The sequence below is a fragment of the Typha angustifolia genome, chromosome 14, assembly GCF_048772165.1.
Source record: "Typha angustifolia cultivar Huaian chromosome 14, ASM4877216v1, whole genome shotgun sequence".
Classification (NCBI taxonomy): Eukaryota; Viridiplantae; Streptophyta; class Magnoliopsida; order Poales; family Typhaceae; genus Typha; species Typha angustifolia.
In genome coordinates, this window is record NC_133252.1 from 12,962,097 (window position 1) to 12,980,595 (window position 18,499).

At 37.1% G+C, this 18,499-nt stretch overlaps 3 protein-coding genes across 6 annotated transcripts; all 3 read right to left on the reverse strand.

Annotated features, from left to right (window-relative positions):
* Nucleotides 1-13: 13 nt before the first annotated feature.
* LOC140776289 (sulfate transporter 4.1, chloroplastic-like) lies at nt 14-10,350 on the reverse strand. 3 transcript variants are annotated; one of them, XM_073119949.1, is made up of 17 exons: nt 9,782-10,350; nt 8,874-8,922; nt 8,570-8,714; nt 7,880-8,048; nt 6,451-6,516; nt 6,233-6,340; nt 5,764-5,871; nt 5,609-5,674; nt 5,424-5,484; nt 5,164-5,291; nt 4,936-4,977; nt 3,860-3,976; nt 2,789-2,840; nt 1,904-2,042; nt 1,674-1,759; nt 538-614; nt 14-468 (listed from the first exon to the last, which is right to left on the reverse strand). In XM_073119949.1, the coding sequence occupies exons 1-17, from the start codon at nt 10,070-10,072 to the stop codon at nt 196-198; spliced, it is 1,977 nt and encodes a 658-aa protein (XP_072976050.1). In that variant the 5' UTR covers nt 10,073-10,350; the 3' UTR covers nt 14-195. The 3 variants fall into 3 exon arrangements, with proteins under 3 accessions (XP_072976050.1, XP_072976049.1, XP_072976051.1); XM_073119948.1 differs by having other exon boundaries at nt 8,570-8,771; nt 9,782-10,349; XM_073119950.1 differs by lacking the exon at nt 8,874-8,922 and having other exon boundaries at nt 9,782-10,004.
* A 542-nt stretch (nt 10,351-10,892) lies between these two features.
* On the reverse strand, nt 10,893-14,695 carry LOC140776159 (metal tolerance protein 5-like). Of its 2 annotated transcripts, XM_073119773.1 has the most exons (7): nt 14,680-14,695; nt 14,396-14,601; nt 13,336-13,445; nt 12,991-13,236; nt 12,146-12,226; nt 11,577-11,810; nt 10,893-11,376 (listed from the first exon to the last, which is right to left on the reverse strand). In XM_073119773.1, the coding sequence occupies exons 2-7, from the start codon at nt 14,559-14,561 to the stop codon at nt 11,026-11,028; spliced, it is 1,188 nt and encodes a 395-aa protein (XP_072975874.1). In that variant the 5' UTR covers nt 14,562-14,601; nt 14,680-14,695; the 3' UTR covers nt 10,893-11,025. The 2 variants fall into 2 exon arrangements, with proteins under 2 accessions (XP_072975874.1, XP_072975873.1); XM_073119772.1 differs by lacking the exon at nt 14,680-14,695 and having other exon boundaries at nt 14,396-14,673.
* A 1,971-nt stretch (nt 14,696-16,666) lies between these two features.
* Nucleotides 16,667-17,331, reverse strand: LOC140776128 (histone H2B). Its single transcript, XM_073119710.1, has one exon. The coding sequence runs from the start codon at nt 17,264-17,266 to the stop codon at nt 16,817-16,819; it is 450 nt and encodes a 149-aa protein (XP_072975811.1). The 5' UTR covers nt 17,267-17,331; the 3' UTR covers nt 16,667-16,816.
* Between the last annotated feature and the right edge of the window lie 1,168 nt (nt 17,332-18,499).

An 18,499-nucleotide genomic window follows, 5' to 3' on the forward strand; every position in this document is an offset into this window, starting at 1 on the left:
GACAAGCAGCATATATCGTTACAGCAAAGAATGATATTTATATGCATGAGGAAGATACAATATAATAGATGGGAAGCCATCTGGATAAGAATTACCGTACCCATAACAAGGACGAGATAGAACCTGAATTGCAGTGTCTGCATATATATAATTCCAGCAAATATCACGCTGGAGATAAATAAAAAAAAATGGTACTTAAACATCATCTTGGCGCAACAGTGGTTCTGCTTCTGGAGCAGAATCTTCTCGAGCGTCCTGCTTCCACAGGCTCTGCGAAAAATTCATCTGTCTCTTTGGCGTCTGCTCTGCCGTGGGTGGCGTCTGACCATTCAATTTCTGCACGTGTTGAAGGCAAACCTGTACGGCATCATGCACTCTCACGAAACACCATTCCTTGCCGATCAGGTCTATAAGACCAGACGTCGAGAGTAATAGATGAACTTGCCGATTTGGGTTGGCTACTGCAATCTGCAATGAATCAGAAGTTAGATTAACGCTGCCAGTTTGCAATATGATGGGCCACTGAAGGAACACAACCTGGATCCGGCGTGCTTTGTACTCCTGATGCAAGTCCTTGAGAGCTTGAACTGCGCTAGAGTCTACGTATGTAACAGCTGAAAATTTGTATGGAGTTAGGGCTTTGTGTTGTAGATCAAACTGACTAACAAATCTCAACCTAGAGATTTCAGAAGCAAGCCCTAAAAAGAAATATTCTATCTAATACACTTTTCAAACTATTTAGAGAATCAGAATCAATGTTTTTCATACAAATCTGTGACATAGGTTCTGTCTCTTGATAGTCATTTTGTATAACATTTCTGCTTCTTGGGTCTTTGGTTTCTATATGCCTTAGAGTGACCAAAGACAATGTTCTAAATTAGTTTTTAAGATAATACAACTAAATGATCAAAATAGTCATAGTATTTATTTAAATTTGATAGAAAAACTAATTATTTTGTTTTAATTATAAGTACATGAACTGGTTTAAAACTTTTTGAAACGCATAGATGTAAAATAATTTTAAGCATAAATACATAATGGTAAAATATATTTAATCCTTAGTTATATAAAAATTTACTGTCTAATTCCTCCCTTAACCCATTTTGCATGACATACAATAGCACACCAATTACTAGAAGCTTTACTGAGATATTTGCATTATGCAGCATCCAATTTCCTTCAGTGGAGGGTTACTGAACAACAGTTAATTAGTTAAGACCTTGAGTTACAACTTCCATAATTAATTTGACGAAAGCATATAGCTTCCAGCTTCCTGTTCTCGTTCCATCATTGCTGAAAAGTATCAGCACTCAAGTGTTTCCCTAGAAGGTTGACCACCAGCCATACGAGTTTGCTTGTGTGTGTGTCATGCAATATATTCAAATACAAAGGAATTGGTAATAAACTAATAATGATAAATCACCTACAGAGTTGTTTCAGTTTCATATGTATTTGTAAACTTTATATATATATATAACTCTATTTAGATAATTACGATGACTTAAAAACCATATAATTTATTTAAGAGGATGCGTATGCCTGATGAAGACTTTCTGATCTATTTATAGCCTATCTGTTTTAGCGTACCGTTGAATGTACTATAAACACTATACCATGTAGTAGATAGAAGTTGCTGTGGATCAATTTGTAAAATAAAAAGATGGAAGACTTACGTGACATTTCAATTATCACAAAATAAATCCTTCCAACATCTGGCCCACGGTTTGTGGTTGAGAGATTGAGTTCATATTCACGTAGCCTGACATAAATAGGAAAGAATAATAATACTAAACTGCAATTAAATATTTAGAAGAACGACTATGAGATGATAAAGCTCTTAAATTCAGCTACTATGGCATAGCAATTTTCAACTCTATGGAACCTGAAATAGCTTAAGCTTCACCTGTCTTTAATGTAACTTATGTTTGCAAAGTAGATCGGTGCATCAACCCGAACAACAACTATTCCACTATATGTATATGCTTCAGGATACTGCCAAATGTTCCTGTATACAGTAGTTCCAGGAAGACGTCCCAGAACAGCTGAAACAAAAGGCATAAACAGAGTAACTAGCAAAAGATCAAGATAGCAGAAGCCTTTTGATTTCGTGCTTGAATGAATTATTTGAAAATTTGAAAGCATAAGACTGAATCAATGCAGTAGAACTTCAAAACAGAGAGCCTGGCTAACATCCAAATGATATTATTATATAGTTAAAAAAAGACGCAAGTACAGCAATTGTCTGATATTTTGTAATCCAATCTTTTTAAGGTCAGGTTAAGAACCTATATACTAAGCTAGTATAAGGACAATTACTTAACTAACAAATAAGTTCTATGAAATTTCACTCGAAACTTTTAAGGCTGCAAAGTATTCTTCATAAGGCCATGCATAGACACCCAAGTCATCTTAATTTAGGCAGCCTCTTTCTGGTGAAATTACTACCCTTAGCTTCAGAGAAGAACAAGGGAAGAGTACCAAAGAAGTGGGATTTGGAAGGAAAGGAAGATGAATAGGAGGATCTGGTCTTATTCCAAGCCCAACCAACTCATTAGAGTTTGTGAGTTCTAAGCTCTAACAAGGCCAACGGTCTACAAAGCACAATCAAGTTACCGAATAACATGATCATTAATGATGATATTAAATAAATTACGAAGAAGAAAAGGTAAGTTAGACATTGATATGACAATTAAAATTGGATCCATAGTTATGCAGATGATCACTGGTACATACTGCTGCATGCACCACTAGAGTTGTAGGCAGATACATCCCTGAGTTGTATGCTCACCTATATGTGGATTTGCTGATTCATGGATGACAAATGCTAGTGAGACCCCAACCTACAAAATAAAAAAGTTCATTCTAATAATAATATTATGTTGCCACCAGTGAGATGCCATTAGGATAAAGGACGATATTCATTAGAAACATGTGACTTTTGAATATTTGGATAAGGCATAGTCCAAGGAATCAACAATCAACCTAGATCAAGCAGGCAAGCATGCATAACAGCTACATATGTTTCAATCATAAAATAGTTTGGAAAAGGAGAGGAACTAGGAACTAGGAACTAGGAAATAAAAAGTAAAAATAATTGACAGAGAGAAACCAATTATATTATCAATTAAAAGAGCACTTTATGTTGTGGGACTACTTTTAAGAATTTAATGCAATTCCATTGCAACATGAGCAAATATACAATAATTACTCAACACAAGTATTCAAGTGTGAAATGAGAACTATGGAAAATTACTAGCTAATAAAGTGATGATACTTCTATGTGGTTTAAGCTCCAGTACTACAAAATACACTGTCCAAGAAAGGTTTGAAATGCAAGTTCAAGATGACACGTGACTAGAGAATCATTTGGTTTATAATGCCATGAGGTTGATATCTACCTATTAGGTGTTTGCATATTTCCTTGGTAGGTTCACTTAGGTAGTGATGATTTGAAGCTCTAATGCGGCCTGTAATCCTAGTGTGGGATGAATATATAAATGGATCTTCCATGGTGAACAATCTGGCTGGTTGTCTCATTTGAACTGTGAGAGATTAGCTTCTTCCTGTGAAGAAGATAAAAGTTTCTTCTACATACGTCAGACTAGTATTTGTTGTAAAAGAAGGGGCCTACAAATGCAGATAGCATCAACCGACATAACAGCACAATGAAGAAGTATTTTTCTATTTACCTTCAATTTCTTTTTCAATTATTTGTTCTACCCCTGGATTTGGATGAATACAATTTATATTTAAGCTGTGGCTAAGCCATGTAATGTAGTGTCACCGCAGTTCATAGAAAGAAATATTGCAGTCTAATTGAGTAATATATTGGAAGAATAGAGACAAATTTAAACCTTACCCCAACAAGAACACCGATCTCAATACCAAAGATTAAGGTTGTAAGGAAAGTGATTGTCCAAAGAAGGAAATCTCTCTTATCAACACCCCACAGAAACAATGCTTCCTCATAATCCACCTAAATCACAAACATACTTGAGAAATCAGTTAAAGTTAAAAACTTCTTTTGAGAATGCCAAGACTAGTGTCTTGAAAAACAAAAGCTTTATATAGTACAGGAAGAAGACTTAATATGTTCATTAACAACTTCAGCAGATATATTTCCTTAAAATTTTTGTGTCCATCTTAGTCTCTAGCTGGCTTGTCGAGCTCTATGACGACTCTCTTTAGTTGGATATGCAATGAATGCCAGTTCAAGCATATATCTAGTCCTCTACACAGTAGCAGGTTAATGGTGGGACCTCCTTTTGTTAGAGTGCATTAAAATTAGCAGGTATATTCAGGCTTTAGATATTGTTAATATGTTAAATGGGGTTTCCCATATGCAAGATGAGAGGATCTCAAGTTCTGAATCTACCTATATCAGGCCTTTATGTGTCAGTAAAGATTAAATTGATAAAACAGTACATCATGGAAACAGTAATATACTCATGCATCTCTAAACAAAACAGTAATATACTCGTATGATCATTAAAATATGATGTTCTTAAGAATTCACTGCAACCAAACAGGTAAGATTGTTAAGGGTCATAATTGTAGCGTGACCTGGTATGGACCATTATGAGTTATTTCACTAACAACAGGTAATATCTACTAGTCCATGCACGGTTTTAGAGGATGCCACATGATAGATTAAAATTCTGCAAGCCAATGGAAGACGGCTAAACTATAGCTCATCTAATTCTTTATCCAATCTAAAACCTGGTAATCAAGGTCAGAATGAAAATTGAAGAATAAAATAAAGTGTTTAACTGTATTTATTACCTTTTTGGGGGGCATGAAAATTACACCTACTAAATGTGATAAAGTTTTTTTCCATAGAAAATGTGACACAGATCTAGTTGGCTAGGATAATGCATTTGACATATCAGACAATTCATATAGAAGAATTGGGCTGGAGGCCTCAGATATTCTTACCAGGCCTATGACAGCAGAAATCACGATTGCAGCCAACGCACACTAAAACAGAAGAAAGCATGTCAACACTTAACAAGACTCATGATTGTCATAGACAGTAAGAAAAGGATGTTAGGAGTCAAACAGAAGAACAAGCAAAATGAAGACATTTTAAAATTTCAGAATCTCAAAAGCCAAAGATAGCCCATACTAGTATGAACAAAGACATTTAATATGGGAAAGTTGTACCTGAGGTATGTCAGTAAATAATGGTGTCATAAATAGAAGAGCACAACACATGATGATGCCCATTGTGATTCCTGATAATCCTGTTTGTGCGCCACTCTCATGATTTACAGCTGACCTGGAAAAGGAACCTGCATATAAATAGCAGAATACCATCTCACTGATTTTGCAGCCTGATACCTAAGCTTAAGTATATTTTTCTGAAAATGCAAAGAATTAGAAAGTTGGAAGATTGTTTTCATAAATAAGTGTTAGTATCTTACCAGTAGTGGGATATGATGAGAAGAATGAACCACATATATTTGCTACACCCAGACCAAATAACTACAATGGAATGGGCACGAGATTTTCAGATGATATAGTTTCTGTCAAATGAGCAAGTAACTTGAACATGTCTTATTTGACATGAATGTGCAGCATATGTGCTATAAAGTTTTCAGATAATTACCTCTTGATTTGAGTCTAATTCATATCCATGCTTTGCCGCCAAGGCTTTAGCAATTCCCACGGATTCCTATATCCCATAAAGAAACAAAAGAAAAGGTGTTAACTGATGTGAAAAGTAAAATTTTAGTTATATCACCTTGACTGAAAAGTTCATACTAATATGGCCACTCCAGTAATAAGTGCTGCAGTTGAAATGAGAGATTTCACATGCTGAAACCCTCGAGGAATGGAGAACTTTGGCAGGCCTTGGGGTATTTCACCTACCTGAACAATAACAAAAGGTTAGGTAATTGTCTCAGTGGCACACTCTTGAATTTGCCATTTGACAAAATGGCGCAGTGTAATAAATTCCATAACTAATAAATGGCAACTATTTTTGTTGTGGGATCAAGTTGGTTTGTTATCAGCTACTCTCACTCAGAACATTACTGTCAGATCAAAGGAAAACAGGACAACCTGCAGTCTTGGGTATATATGGGAGTAGTAAGGCATCACGATTATGAGCTGCGCCAAGTGACTACAAACCTGAATGTACTAGATTGTGCATACCAAGTATAAATCCACAATAACAACTGAAACAATCTAGTAATTCTGAATGTTTACTTCAAATGGGTTCACATCTCACCACTGAAATTGAAGATGGATGAAATACTTTCACAAATATTGTTCCCAGTACGACTGCTGTAAGGGGCCCTGCAGCTCTTAGGTAATGCAATCTCTTTCTTGATTTCCCCTACAACATTTCAAGCATGAATAATAGGTGAGAATTTAATTATGTTAATCATCATCTCCAGATTGGACAAATGAAAGTTTATTCATGAGGAATTGAAACATAGTTCCTACCAAGTGCTTCATCAGAAGAAGAATTGCAAGAAAAGTAGATCCCATCACAAATGGGGGCCAGGAGAACTACAAAAGAAAACTGCTGCCTAAGGTTAGCAAAGTGAAAGTCATTGTAAGGATTCAATTATATCAAATGGATACGAAATTTAAGAAAAGAATATGGACCCAAATAAACAAGCTTACAAGTAAGAAATATAACAACCAACCAGTAAGTATGAGCAAAAAAGAGTATCCACATAAAAGATGTTTCTTTCTTAAAGTTTTGAACACACTAACAGATGTGAAACACACCAACTAATAGATCAAAAAAATACTTAGAAAAAGTGTTTGCTATCAAAGAATAAATTCTCTGGTCAATAACAAAATGATGGCATAAAGCTGTAAACAGGAAAAGTACCTACCAAAAGTATGCAATATAAGATATTCTGTGCATTAAATTATGACAGATAAGAACTCATTTTAATTACTTCAGGTTCACCCTCATGAATCAGAATAAGATTTTCATCTAAAATTTAGTGTCTAGGTGGACCTAAGAAGTCAAAGAGGTATGACATTGAAAACTTTAACAAGGCAGTCATAAGATGGAAGTTGAAGAAGTTGTATTTGCGATCAAGGTAGTCTTCACAAATTGTTTATAGTTCCGTCCTTACACCCCCACTGTTATGTGACAATAATGTAACTCCATCTCATATTATTTTTGTCAAAATTTAGAAATGTGGCAACTGAAGGTTTCTTAAGGAGCAAAAGCGTGATATTCATGAGAAGCATAAATATTTTCAACTTCTAAAAGAGCCTATAGTTTAGTGGTTTACATGATAAATAACCAGACAAAAGCACAATAGACTTCAGGCACTTATAAATGCAAGGCACCATTACGCAGAATATATAATAGAAGTACTAATTTAGTAAAGAAATTTGAAAGTGATATAATTGAAAAGCTTTAAAAAATTCTATAATTAGATAAAACGAGAACTTTATTCAAGCACTTCAAAAAGTTTGCTAACAGTAAATCTGCTTATGCTGCAAGATAGCTGTGGAGGAAAAAATAAATTTATAAGGAACAATTGAATTAATAAACATTATATTTTCACAATTTTTGCATAAAACTCTTCAGAAATGAGGGTAAAGTTGTATATATCTCTCCTTCCTAGATATTGCATAGGCAGGAGCCTTGTCACTGGATACATTATAAATTTTTTTTCAATATGTAGAGGCATTAAAGAAGAAATTATAAAATATAGGCATTAAAGAAGAAATTATAAAATATTGGCCAGATTAATCAGTCATTTGTGAGTTACCATATGCCCAAATTTGCACATCCTAACATGAAAAATAGAATAATGAATTTCTTACCAAAATTGAAAGTAGAAAAATAATATATGAGCAGAAAAAAGAAGATAAACTAATCAACAGGATATGAGAAGCATACCTTATCAATTCCAGCAATGATGCTCTTGATGAGTGGTATAATTTTGCTGCTTCTTTCTATCTTGTATCCCAAGAAGTATTTCACTTGAGATAAGCCAATTACAATAGCTGATGCAGTAGTGAATCCAGATATTACAGAATGGCTAATGAAACGGATCAGCCACCCAAGCCTGGAGTATGAAGGACAGAGAAAAGATTAGACAAACTTAAGTTCTTAAAATGCAATAAATTACTGTTTCAGAGATAGTTATTAGCTTTGTACAAGATTCTTTTTAGCTTCGTACAAGATTCTTTAATGAAAATGATATTTATGTCAAATGAGGACTATAAAGAATGAAATAAAAGTTGTTCAATACTATAATTATTTATACCACAATCATAGCAGATAAGAGATTATTTCCACATCAAAACAGAATATTTGTTCGATGTTCATTCCAAAAATGTTCATGCCCTACAATGAAACTACATCCTAGAAGAATCTGATTGAAATTTGATATTCTTGAAACAAAATATTTCTCTTTGAAGTTTGAACAAATTTAATTTCAACAGGGAAGTTCTCTGCTAAAAAGATTGCAATGCTACACTTGGAAATAGTTACCCCATTGAACTTATGCTTGCAAGATTTGTTGCATGAAGGATTAGATAGATATAGCAATGATTAAGAGGATCAAAAGTAAATACAGTTTGGTACCTTAACAAACCCATGAGGCATTCCAATATTCCAACCATAAGTGCCAGTAGTATCGCAAGCTCCGTATACAACTCATCAGAAGAATCAACAATAGAACCAAGGACATTTGACACCAAGAGAGAGACCAGTGCCACTGGACCAATCGCTAATTGGCGTGACGACCCAAAAATAGCATACATAAATATTGGAACAAAACCTGAATCTGATAAACAAGAACAAAAGAAGAGAACCAACACATAAAGGGTAAAGTTACACTAGCTGAAGAATTAGTACAAGACTAACAGAATCAAATATTGATACTCACAAAGCCCATATATCGGATGAAGCCCTGCTAACTTTGCGTATGACATTGCCTAACAATTTCATATAAATAAGCAATCAAAAATCCCAAAGCTTTACGAGTCCAGAATTTACTTCAACCAAGATTTATATCGGACATCTCCAAGTAAATTAAACTATTAAAGAATATCTATAATTGTTATTCCCTCAATGCCACAGTTCTTTAATGTTCTCGTTTCCAGTTCCTAATTTTTTGGAAAATTACTAAATCAGTACTGTGGTGTACGGCATAAAAAAGATGGAGTGCAACTATATAGCATTGATTCCATAGTTTGATTTTTAATAATAGTGATCCATCTGGATTAGTATGATATAGAATAACTCTCTCGGCTTTCAACTTCTGAAAATTACTCCCAATGCATTAAGCCATAAAGAGTAATATTTAGGCTAAAGTAAAACCACATGGAAATCTCCATTGTCAAAATGAAGCAAACAATGAAACTCTAATCTATTACAAAATCAAACCAAAAGGATCAACTCTACAAAGTAGCAGAAAAATAGAGATTTTTTGCTGTAAAAATTTAAGCAACAAGAACCAGCCTAAGAAGTTGCAAAACTAGGGACTGGTTTAGTATCTCTTTTCTTTTCTTTTTCGCTAAATTGGGAATTCGACCAATGCAGACGCCAATAAACTTGTAATCAAACTTAGTATTTGAAGAGTCCCAACTCTTTCCATTTATTCCTCACAGCAAACTAGTTTGTACTACTATCACTTCCTAAATTACATAGATCAAGTTCTCAACTAATAGAGCAAAAAGTACTTGGACAATCCAGGCAAATCGATGCTCTTTAAGAAACCCTAGCTCCGATTTATTTGAGCAAAAACTTGGTCGAATCGAATCAAGAGAACATGGGGAGATATGGGAGGAGCACCTGAGGGACGAGCATGACGCCGACGGTGATGCCGGCCATGAGATCGGCTTGGAGGTAATCCCTCCACCGGTACGTTCGCATCCATTTGAAGCAAGGAAGGAAGAGCTCAACCCACTCGATCGCGGCCATGCTCCGGAGCTTAGCAGCCCACCTCTCCCGAAGCGGCGTCGACGGCGGCGGAGTTGACGACGGCGACGGCTGCTGAAGAGGTATCACTCTCACCGTCCGGCTTACGCCGGCGACCGAGGCCATGTCGGTTGTGCTCGACGAGGCGTATGACAACCTCTTCATTTCGCCGTTTCTTTCAATCCGGAATCACGACTCTTTACGACCAATAGCGTGGCCGTGGATTAACTAAACCCGGACGGCTAAGCTATCTAAAGTAATATTAGGATCGCCCACGAAAATCCTCACCAATGTTCTTAGATGGCGCGATGCTTTATATTTCACGTCGCTGCCATATGTCTACAATTTTATTGATGACTAAAATTAGCCACCTTATCATAGTTATGAATAATATAATTGGGAATCTAGCAAAGCCTCAGACATTTTCCTTATTGTCGACAGAAAACGTTCTGAAATTATAGATACCAATAAGAGACACAGGATGAACTGTAGAGGATGAACCTGGACGGGTTCCCGGGATAAGATTGCATGTGGATTAAAAGGGGTCTTGGTGAATGAGTCATCCTGGTGCATAGAAAATAAATCGTTTTTTTTTTTGGCTTCCTTTGGACGTCAGATCCGAATCGGAGGGTGAAGAGTTGTTCACTTTTTGCGGATTTTTGCTAGCCACAAGTTACGAATGGGCAGCCGATTTTGGACACGTATCCCATCCCTGGCGATGGAGGAATGCTAATTTATGCTTCATAAGATAACTGAGTTAACCTATCTCATTTGATTAGGTGACTTTACCATTTGGTGAAAATGATTCGGATGGAGTTACGGCTCGCAAGAATTTTTTAGATAAATATACTAATACATCTTGAGGCTTTCAAACTTGGTTCTGAACTATTACTATGCCATCTATGTGAACTCCGGATAGACTTGATTCCTCGAGTTAGGAGAGCTTTGAGGCCCAGCAGGGTTTAGGCTACCAGACAATTTCGGATACTTAGAAGTCAAATGCTCGTACTGGACAACTATATGTACACAATGTTACATGTCATCAAAGCATTCTTAAAATATCAATACTAGCTGCAGTGAGTTGTTGCAGTAAATACTTATAATACTTAAACCTCAGACTACGTATCATGGGCTTGAGCGTGCTCAGGCCGGTGAGTGAACTCATAGTCAAGGTGGACAAAGGCTCGCTCGATGTCCGGTAGCCGCTCGAGCTTCTCTTGCAGTGCTTCTCCGATGTCGTGGGCTTCTCGCAGCGGCATCTCTGATGGCAAGACGATGTCCACCTCGACGAAGTAGTGCGAGCCAAATGTGTAGGCTCGCACGGTGTCGATGTGCCTTATGGCCTTGTGGTGGTTCCAGCAGAGGTATGTCAGCTTCTGTAGGTATTCTGGTGCCGCAGATCGGCCTACCAAGGAGTTGACATTTTCCAGCACAGTCATTGACCATGTTCTGATGGTGTACAATGCCAGCTGCAATGAGAGACAGCTGCTAGTATCAGTATCAGTTTGAAGCAAGCATTAATAACTGCAGGAGTTCCAGAAAGACGAAAAACATCAACCAATTTATGCGTCTATACGATGGTACATAGAAGTTATCCAATAATTTTTAGGCTCATCATGTGAAAGGTAGAAGAGTGTAACCAGGTGGAGATGATTGCATCTTGACTTACAATAATAGCGCCAACAGGATCAATCCAACCTTCGACGTAATTCGCAAGAAGTGCTGCCACAAGGCCGATGAGGTTGGTGATAACATCAAAGAAGTGGTCTTGTGCATAAGCCTTGACGATTTCATTAGTGAATGACCGACAGTAGACAACCAGAACGAGTTTCACCAATGTCACAGATAGCATGATCTCTACCACCCACTGCTCTTGCTCCTTCGTCAAGCTGAACTCATCTTCCTGCATTTTGCAATCATTTAATGTGTGTAAGCATTAAAAGTATTGCCAGAATATTAGAAGTTCAAGCACTCTTTGGGGTTCAAGTGAGCAATATAGTAATCAGCAGTTGGCGACATTATATTCTAATGATTAAATGCTATAAGTGGAGATAGAGATAGTTAATTGTCCAAAACAATAACTTCTTATATGCGAAGGGTAAAGAAACCGGTTCTACATCTTTAAGAGGTGGAAGATGTAAGCATGATTAAGTGAAGTTTACAAAAACTAAAGATGCACCAAGTTTCAGAAAAGAGATGAATATGCTTGTGTGTCGGCAAGCAAACGTATTTACTTACATCAGAAGCCAAAGAGCGTACTGACTCTAAGATTATTTGGAGACCTAGTGTTGCCATAACAGATGCAAAAACAAGGATTCCCTGCACAAAGTATTCGCTTTTGAGTATGATGACAGATAAATAAAACAAGTAAAGAGGAAATAATAAAACTACTACTGTGTACACAGTTGTAACTTGTATTGGAACAGGAACAAGAATACGGCACAAGAATGTATATGCTTGTGCATCAAAAGTTCAAAACTATTGGTTTTCTTATTTCTACGGTAATGTTAAACTAGTGGAAAGATGATTTAAAAATCACCTACCTTATCTAGAAAAAGACATGTCTCTTTCCCATTTTGTACTCTGCTTCGTGTTTGCTTGTCATTTTCACACTACTATTTTCATTTCAATTCCCGCATATCTTTTAGCAAATCACAAAAAGCCATCCTACTCGACTGTTTTTTGAAAACCATAATAACAAATGCAGAGGTCCCTCATGGTGCCTTTTGAGTTCTATCAAAGGTGCAGGGGAAGAATTAAAAATATTAATCAAAGGATAGGGTGCAAGCAGCATAAACATGTGTAGAAAATTCTAAAATCAAAGGAAAGGAGTTAGTTCACATGTGCTCATTTCGACAACCCACAGAAAATGATTGTATGTTGCTATGCTACAGAATAAAAATGCATGACACCAGATTATTGAAAAATTTTGCTTTCAAATATAGTGTAATACAAAGATATACAAACTTTACAGCATTGAATAAGCATATCAATATTAATCAATGAAAAGAAATAAGATCTTGAAAGAACAACAATCAAAAGAGGCCTGTGATTTGTTTTGAATCACTGAAAGAGAAACTCACCAAGGGCTGCATACGTCTTTTCCCAATGGGATATTGATAAGGATTTGGTGTTTGCATAGAGAAGGCAGTAAACCACAGGATAAACCCTGATAACAAATCAAGGAGAGAATCCAATGTAGATGCAATAATGGCTAATGAACCACTCCTTACAGAAGCATAAACTTTTGCAGCAAAGAGAACCATGTTCGCAATATTTGATAATCGGATGGCTGTTGTCTCACTTCTGGCAATTCTTTGACGCTCTTCCTGCATGACTCAATCATTTTACTAAATGATAGAAAGAAAAATAAATTTTCTTTCACCCCATACTTACAGGCTTACAGCCTAAAGAAATATACTGCCAACCTTTGACATTCCAGGAAGGAAACCCCGTTCTGTCAATATATCCATTTCATTAAATCCCTCCAGCATTTCCACCTGCTGCTGATAGTACTCAGCCACAACGTCCCCAGTACCTATAGGCATTATGTACAATGAGGAAGTAACATTGGCGTTCCATCATAAATAAATTAGGTATGACCAAGGGTGGTAAAAGCTCGGAGATTTTCCCATCGGTAGATCTTCCGAGAGAAGAACATATGATGCACAAAATTCAATGAGAAAACCAAAGACTGAACTCAGTTCCTCGAAGAAAGCCATCAATTGAAATTGTTTATAACTCCAAACATGTCGCAGCAATCTCTCAACCAAAAGAGAGAAAGAATGAAGGGAAATTGGGGAAAACATTGTCTAATCCAGACATATACAGGAAGGTTTAGTAACTAATTATTAGGTAATTTATGTTCTATAAAATGTTAGAAAAGCATTAACTAGAGAAATAATAAGACAACCTGTTTTCCAAATTAAGACTAGTAAAAGTCTAATACTCTCTCAATCATATTATACAAATCATGAGCAAAGAATAAGACAACACAATAATGAGAGCATAGAAAATTGTATCTCCTGCTTTCCAAATTAAGTTTATTAATTGGTAAAATATCATTTCCTGTTACTAAAAGTCTAAAACCCCTGCAGAAAATACTGTGAGATCAACCAAACCATGCTCTGTCTTACAATATATCAAACGTGCGTGATGTTCCGATAACCATTTCAGCGCACTACTTCATCACCTAATATATCCAATATTTTTTGTATAGCAGGACAAAAAGAACAAAAATATTCATCTATACAAAGGTTCATATGCCAAAGCAGAGCAACCAAAGGACTTTGAAAAAAAAAACATCAGAAAAGAAACTAGAACGCAGAAACACCAGCGATCGATCGACGATACTTTTAATTAAACAACGAAGAAAATTTAATCATACAGAATATTTTTCTCGTCGTTTTGCTCTTTGGAGAAAAGATAGACCGCAGATATCACAGATGAGATGCATTGGAAGAATAAGTAGGAGATAAAGAGAGAGACCTAATACGCCGAGGCAATCATGGAAGCCACGAGGTGGCTTTTCCTGGTGATCCGACCGCCGGAAGTCGTCAAAGTTGAGCCGCCACGACGGCTCCCGCTCCCCGGACTCCGGCAAGAGGAGCTCCTCTCCCTCGGCATCCTCGCCCGACATCGTCGGCTCCATCATCTCCTTCGGCGGCGTCTTCGACTTGCTCCAAACCCTAGAACTAAATCGAGAAAGGAGGCGGGCAGAGTAGAGAGAGAGAGAGAGAGAGAGAGAGAGAGAGAGAGAGAGAGAGTCCTACAACTAAGAACTCGAAGGACGTTCTGCTCTCGCCGCGGCCGGATTAATAAAATGGCTCTTTGCGTATACATCCCTTAAAAATCCCTTATTTGCATGTGCATACCTTTTAAACTCGATGTTTACATCACACCTTAATCCTAAAATCTAGTGATTGATATTCTTAACATAAATCCTGGCTTAATTACCGATAAACAAATCATGTACCTTATTTAAGCATGAGGTGTAATATATAAATGTCAGTTCCTTAGGGGTACATAAGGAAAAAGACCGGGAAGATACTTGGTTCGACGAGCCATGGAGAATCTCCCAATGTGGGCGGCTCGTATCTGGTGAACCTTACGTGGCGGCAATCTATCGGTGGGACCCCGTTATCTTTGGTGGCCCGAGTCCGTTTCAGTATCACGGGGCCCAACCGTTGAGCCGCCCTGCGGCTGCACTGCTGCAGGCATGAGTGGATTGGGTGGCTCACCGAGTGGTGCGAGTCGAAGGGGTTATCCACCACGCGTCAGACTCTCATTCGTTGTCGTGGGCCGTGGAAAGGTTGTCTCGTGCTTCCGTAACGTGAGGAGTTTGGTTTGTGTGGTTGGTGGGGACGTTTGGGGTCCACCAAAACACTCCATAGACAGTATAATGATTGAGAATATTTTATATATTTATAAATTATTTAATTACACCTTGCCTCACTCTGTTTTAATTTCATATTATTTTGCTTCCACGTACTATAAAATTATATAAATATTTTTTAAAATTTTTAAAAAATTATAACTAAACTCGTTTATTAGTCTTCCGTCGATTAAACTCACATGCAAAACATACAAATAATATATTATCTTTAAATAGATAAAATTATTCTTGTGAATAAAAAAATATTTTTAGATAATTTTATCTCATCTCTTTCTTATACGATGAACTACAAATTGTAGTCATTATACTCCTTTTATTTCCCAACTCATCTCCATCCCTAAATCCTAGTAAAATTTTTCATCCCATCTCTATATCTTTCCCACGTGGCTTCTAATACAAACAACAACACCACCAAATACCCCACATATTTAGCATCTTATGTCTTCTTCCACGCTTGAAATATTTTTGACATTTTCTAAAGTTGATGGGAAAGTTCTACATAGGAATATGAGTGGAATGAGATGAGAAGAAGTTAGCAGGATTAGGAGGGAAAAGGAGATACGAAGAAGAATGACTTTCTCTAATTTTATATTATTAACTAATAAATAATAATATTTTTTTTAATAATAGAAAGATAGAAAAGTAATTTTATAACATCTATTAACAACATCTAAGAGGTTATAGTTTTTAAAAATCTAAGAGCTATTTATACACTTATATAGTACATAGAAGGTAGAATAATATTAGATCAAAGTTTATGAGTAAAAATGTAATTAAACCTATAAAAAAAATAGCCCGTTATGCCAAAAATTATACAAATTAAGAAGAAAAAATTTCATACCAAGTACACTCAAAACTTAAGTAGTCAATGGCAGGATTGATTTCTCTATAAAATTGGTTAACTTTATAATTTTAATAATTGCTAAAGTCCCAAAATGTTGATAAGCAGCTGTGAATCAGACTAAGAGTCAAACATTGATAATTCTATATATAAAGAAATGCCTCCCTGGCAGCTACCGCTTTCACAACTAGAGACGAATTATTTTAAGAGAAGCAATATCCAATACTTTTTAGTCAATTTGTTTTATAGCTCATTATGGATTAATTGCTATCACATAATCTTATTAAACTAAGCTCAGTCTTAAACTTGCTTTATTAATTTTTTGGATACTTTCCACCATATTTCCTAATTTTCTTTTGTGGCATCTGTTTTCCACTGCTTTAAGAAAGCTAATTAATAAACATGCGAATTAGTTAGTTAATCTAGAAGAAAATGGTAGCTGTTCTCGGTGTGGGTTAATTTTGTTAATTTTAGTGATACCGACATGTATTGTTAGTAACATATCGGAGGATCCGAACAACACTGGAACTAAAAGTGAGGAAATAAATTAAAGGGATAAAAGGGATTCTTTAATCCAGGTTAAAAAGGCAGTATACTACAATAAACCGAACCAAAATCCATCAATGTGCTTCCAGAACATAGGAAGAAGACAAGATCACAGCTTGTTAGACGCTCAAGAGCTGGTGAATTTGGTGACGGCTTTGGTGCCCTCGGAGACGGCATGCTTGGCAAGCTCACCGGGGAGCACGAGACGAACGGAGGTTTGTATCTCCCGAGACGTAATGGTGGGCTTCTTGTTGTAGCGGGCGAGGCGGGAAGCCTCCTGGGCGAGCTTCTCGAAGATGTCGTTGATGAAGGAGTTCATGATGCCCATGGCCTTGCTGCTGATGCCGATGTCAGGGTGGACCTGTTTCAACACCTTGAAGATGTAGATCTTGTACGTCTCGATGTTCTTCTTCGCCTTCTTCTTCTTCTTCTTGTCGCCCGACGCCGACTCCTTCGAGGGGAGTCGCTTCTCCGCCTTGGGCTTCTTCTCCGCGGGGGCCTTCTCCGCCACCGTCTTCTTCTCCTTCTCCTCCGCTGGTTTCTTCTCCGCGGGCTTCTTCTCGGCCTTGGGCGCCATTGGAGATCGACTGACTGACTGACGACGAATAGATCGGGAGGGAAACAGAGAGATTTCGATTGAGATGCAGAGGAATGGCTAGTTTGGTTCATTATTTATAAGGAAATGGGCATGGATTCTTATTAGTTGAATAATGTGATGCACGGATCGATGACATGGCTCTGCAGTAGCCGTTGCTTTTGGGAACGATTAACGGCTACGATTTTGTGAGTCGCGGATTGCTGAGGTGGACACGATAATTTAGACACTCCAAGTAATTTAATCGATGGTCGAGCCCAACTAGGATTCATCACGTTCGAACGTTCTCTCGAACCCTCAAGCTTGGTCATTGTGGAATTAGGTACAATATTAATTTAATTAAATGCGAAACTTATTATTGGATTTTAAAAGCATAGCTACTAGGGGTGAAAACGGATCGGATACGGCTCGGATAGTGCTCAATCCATATCCGAATCCATATTTTTTATCCGGATACGGATTCGGATATGGATATTTGACGAATAGCAAAAATTAAAACCATATCCTAAGAAAACGGATACGGATAATTTTCGGATACGGATCGGATAGTTTTCGAATATGGATCGGATAGTTTCGGATACGGATCGAATAGTGTTCGGATAAATTTTCGGATCTTAAACAAATACGTATCAAATTTTAAACAAATTAATAAAGTATTGAGTGCAGGTTGTATAAAATAAACCATCCACATATGTCAATCGATTGCCATACAAGAAAAGACCAATTAAGGTTTTCTATTTGAGATAGCAGAGAAATATGCATAATTTGTGCTTATATTAATCTATCAGTAACTCTAGATTCTCCCAGCAATGATATTAACAATAGAAGATATTGCCCTTCATTGCATTGCCGGTGAGTGCTATTTGACTTCATTATGGTGCGAATTTAGGTAGGATTGTAGAGTACTGCAAGCATCCAGATATCCCTAATATTTTTGGGCATCTTCTTCCTTTTATCATGGCCAATATACTCCCAATCCTGCCAAAGGTTAAAAATGTCTATGAATGCATTAATATACCTGACCAATGGAGTGGAGGGAGGGTCGACGGCGGTGGAGGAGGGAGGACCCGTGGAGGGAGGGTCGGTGGCGGTGGAGGAGGAGGACCCGTGGAGGGAGGCCAATGGAGGAGAGCTGAGGTCGACGAGGGAGGGCCAGTGGAGGAGAGCCGAGTTTGATAAGGGAGGGCTGGAGGAGGGAGGCGGTGAAAACAGGTG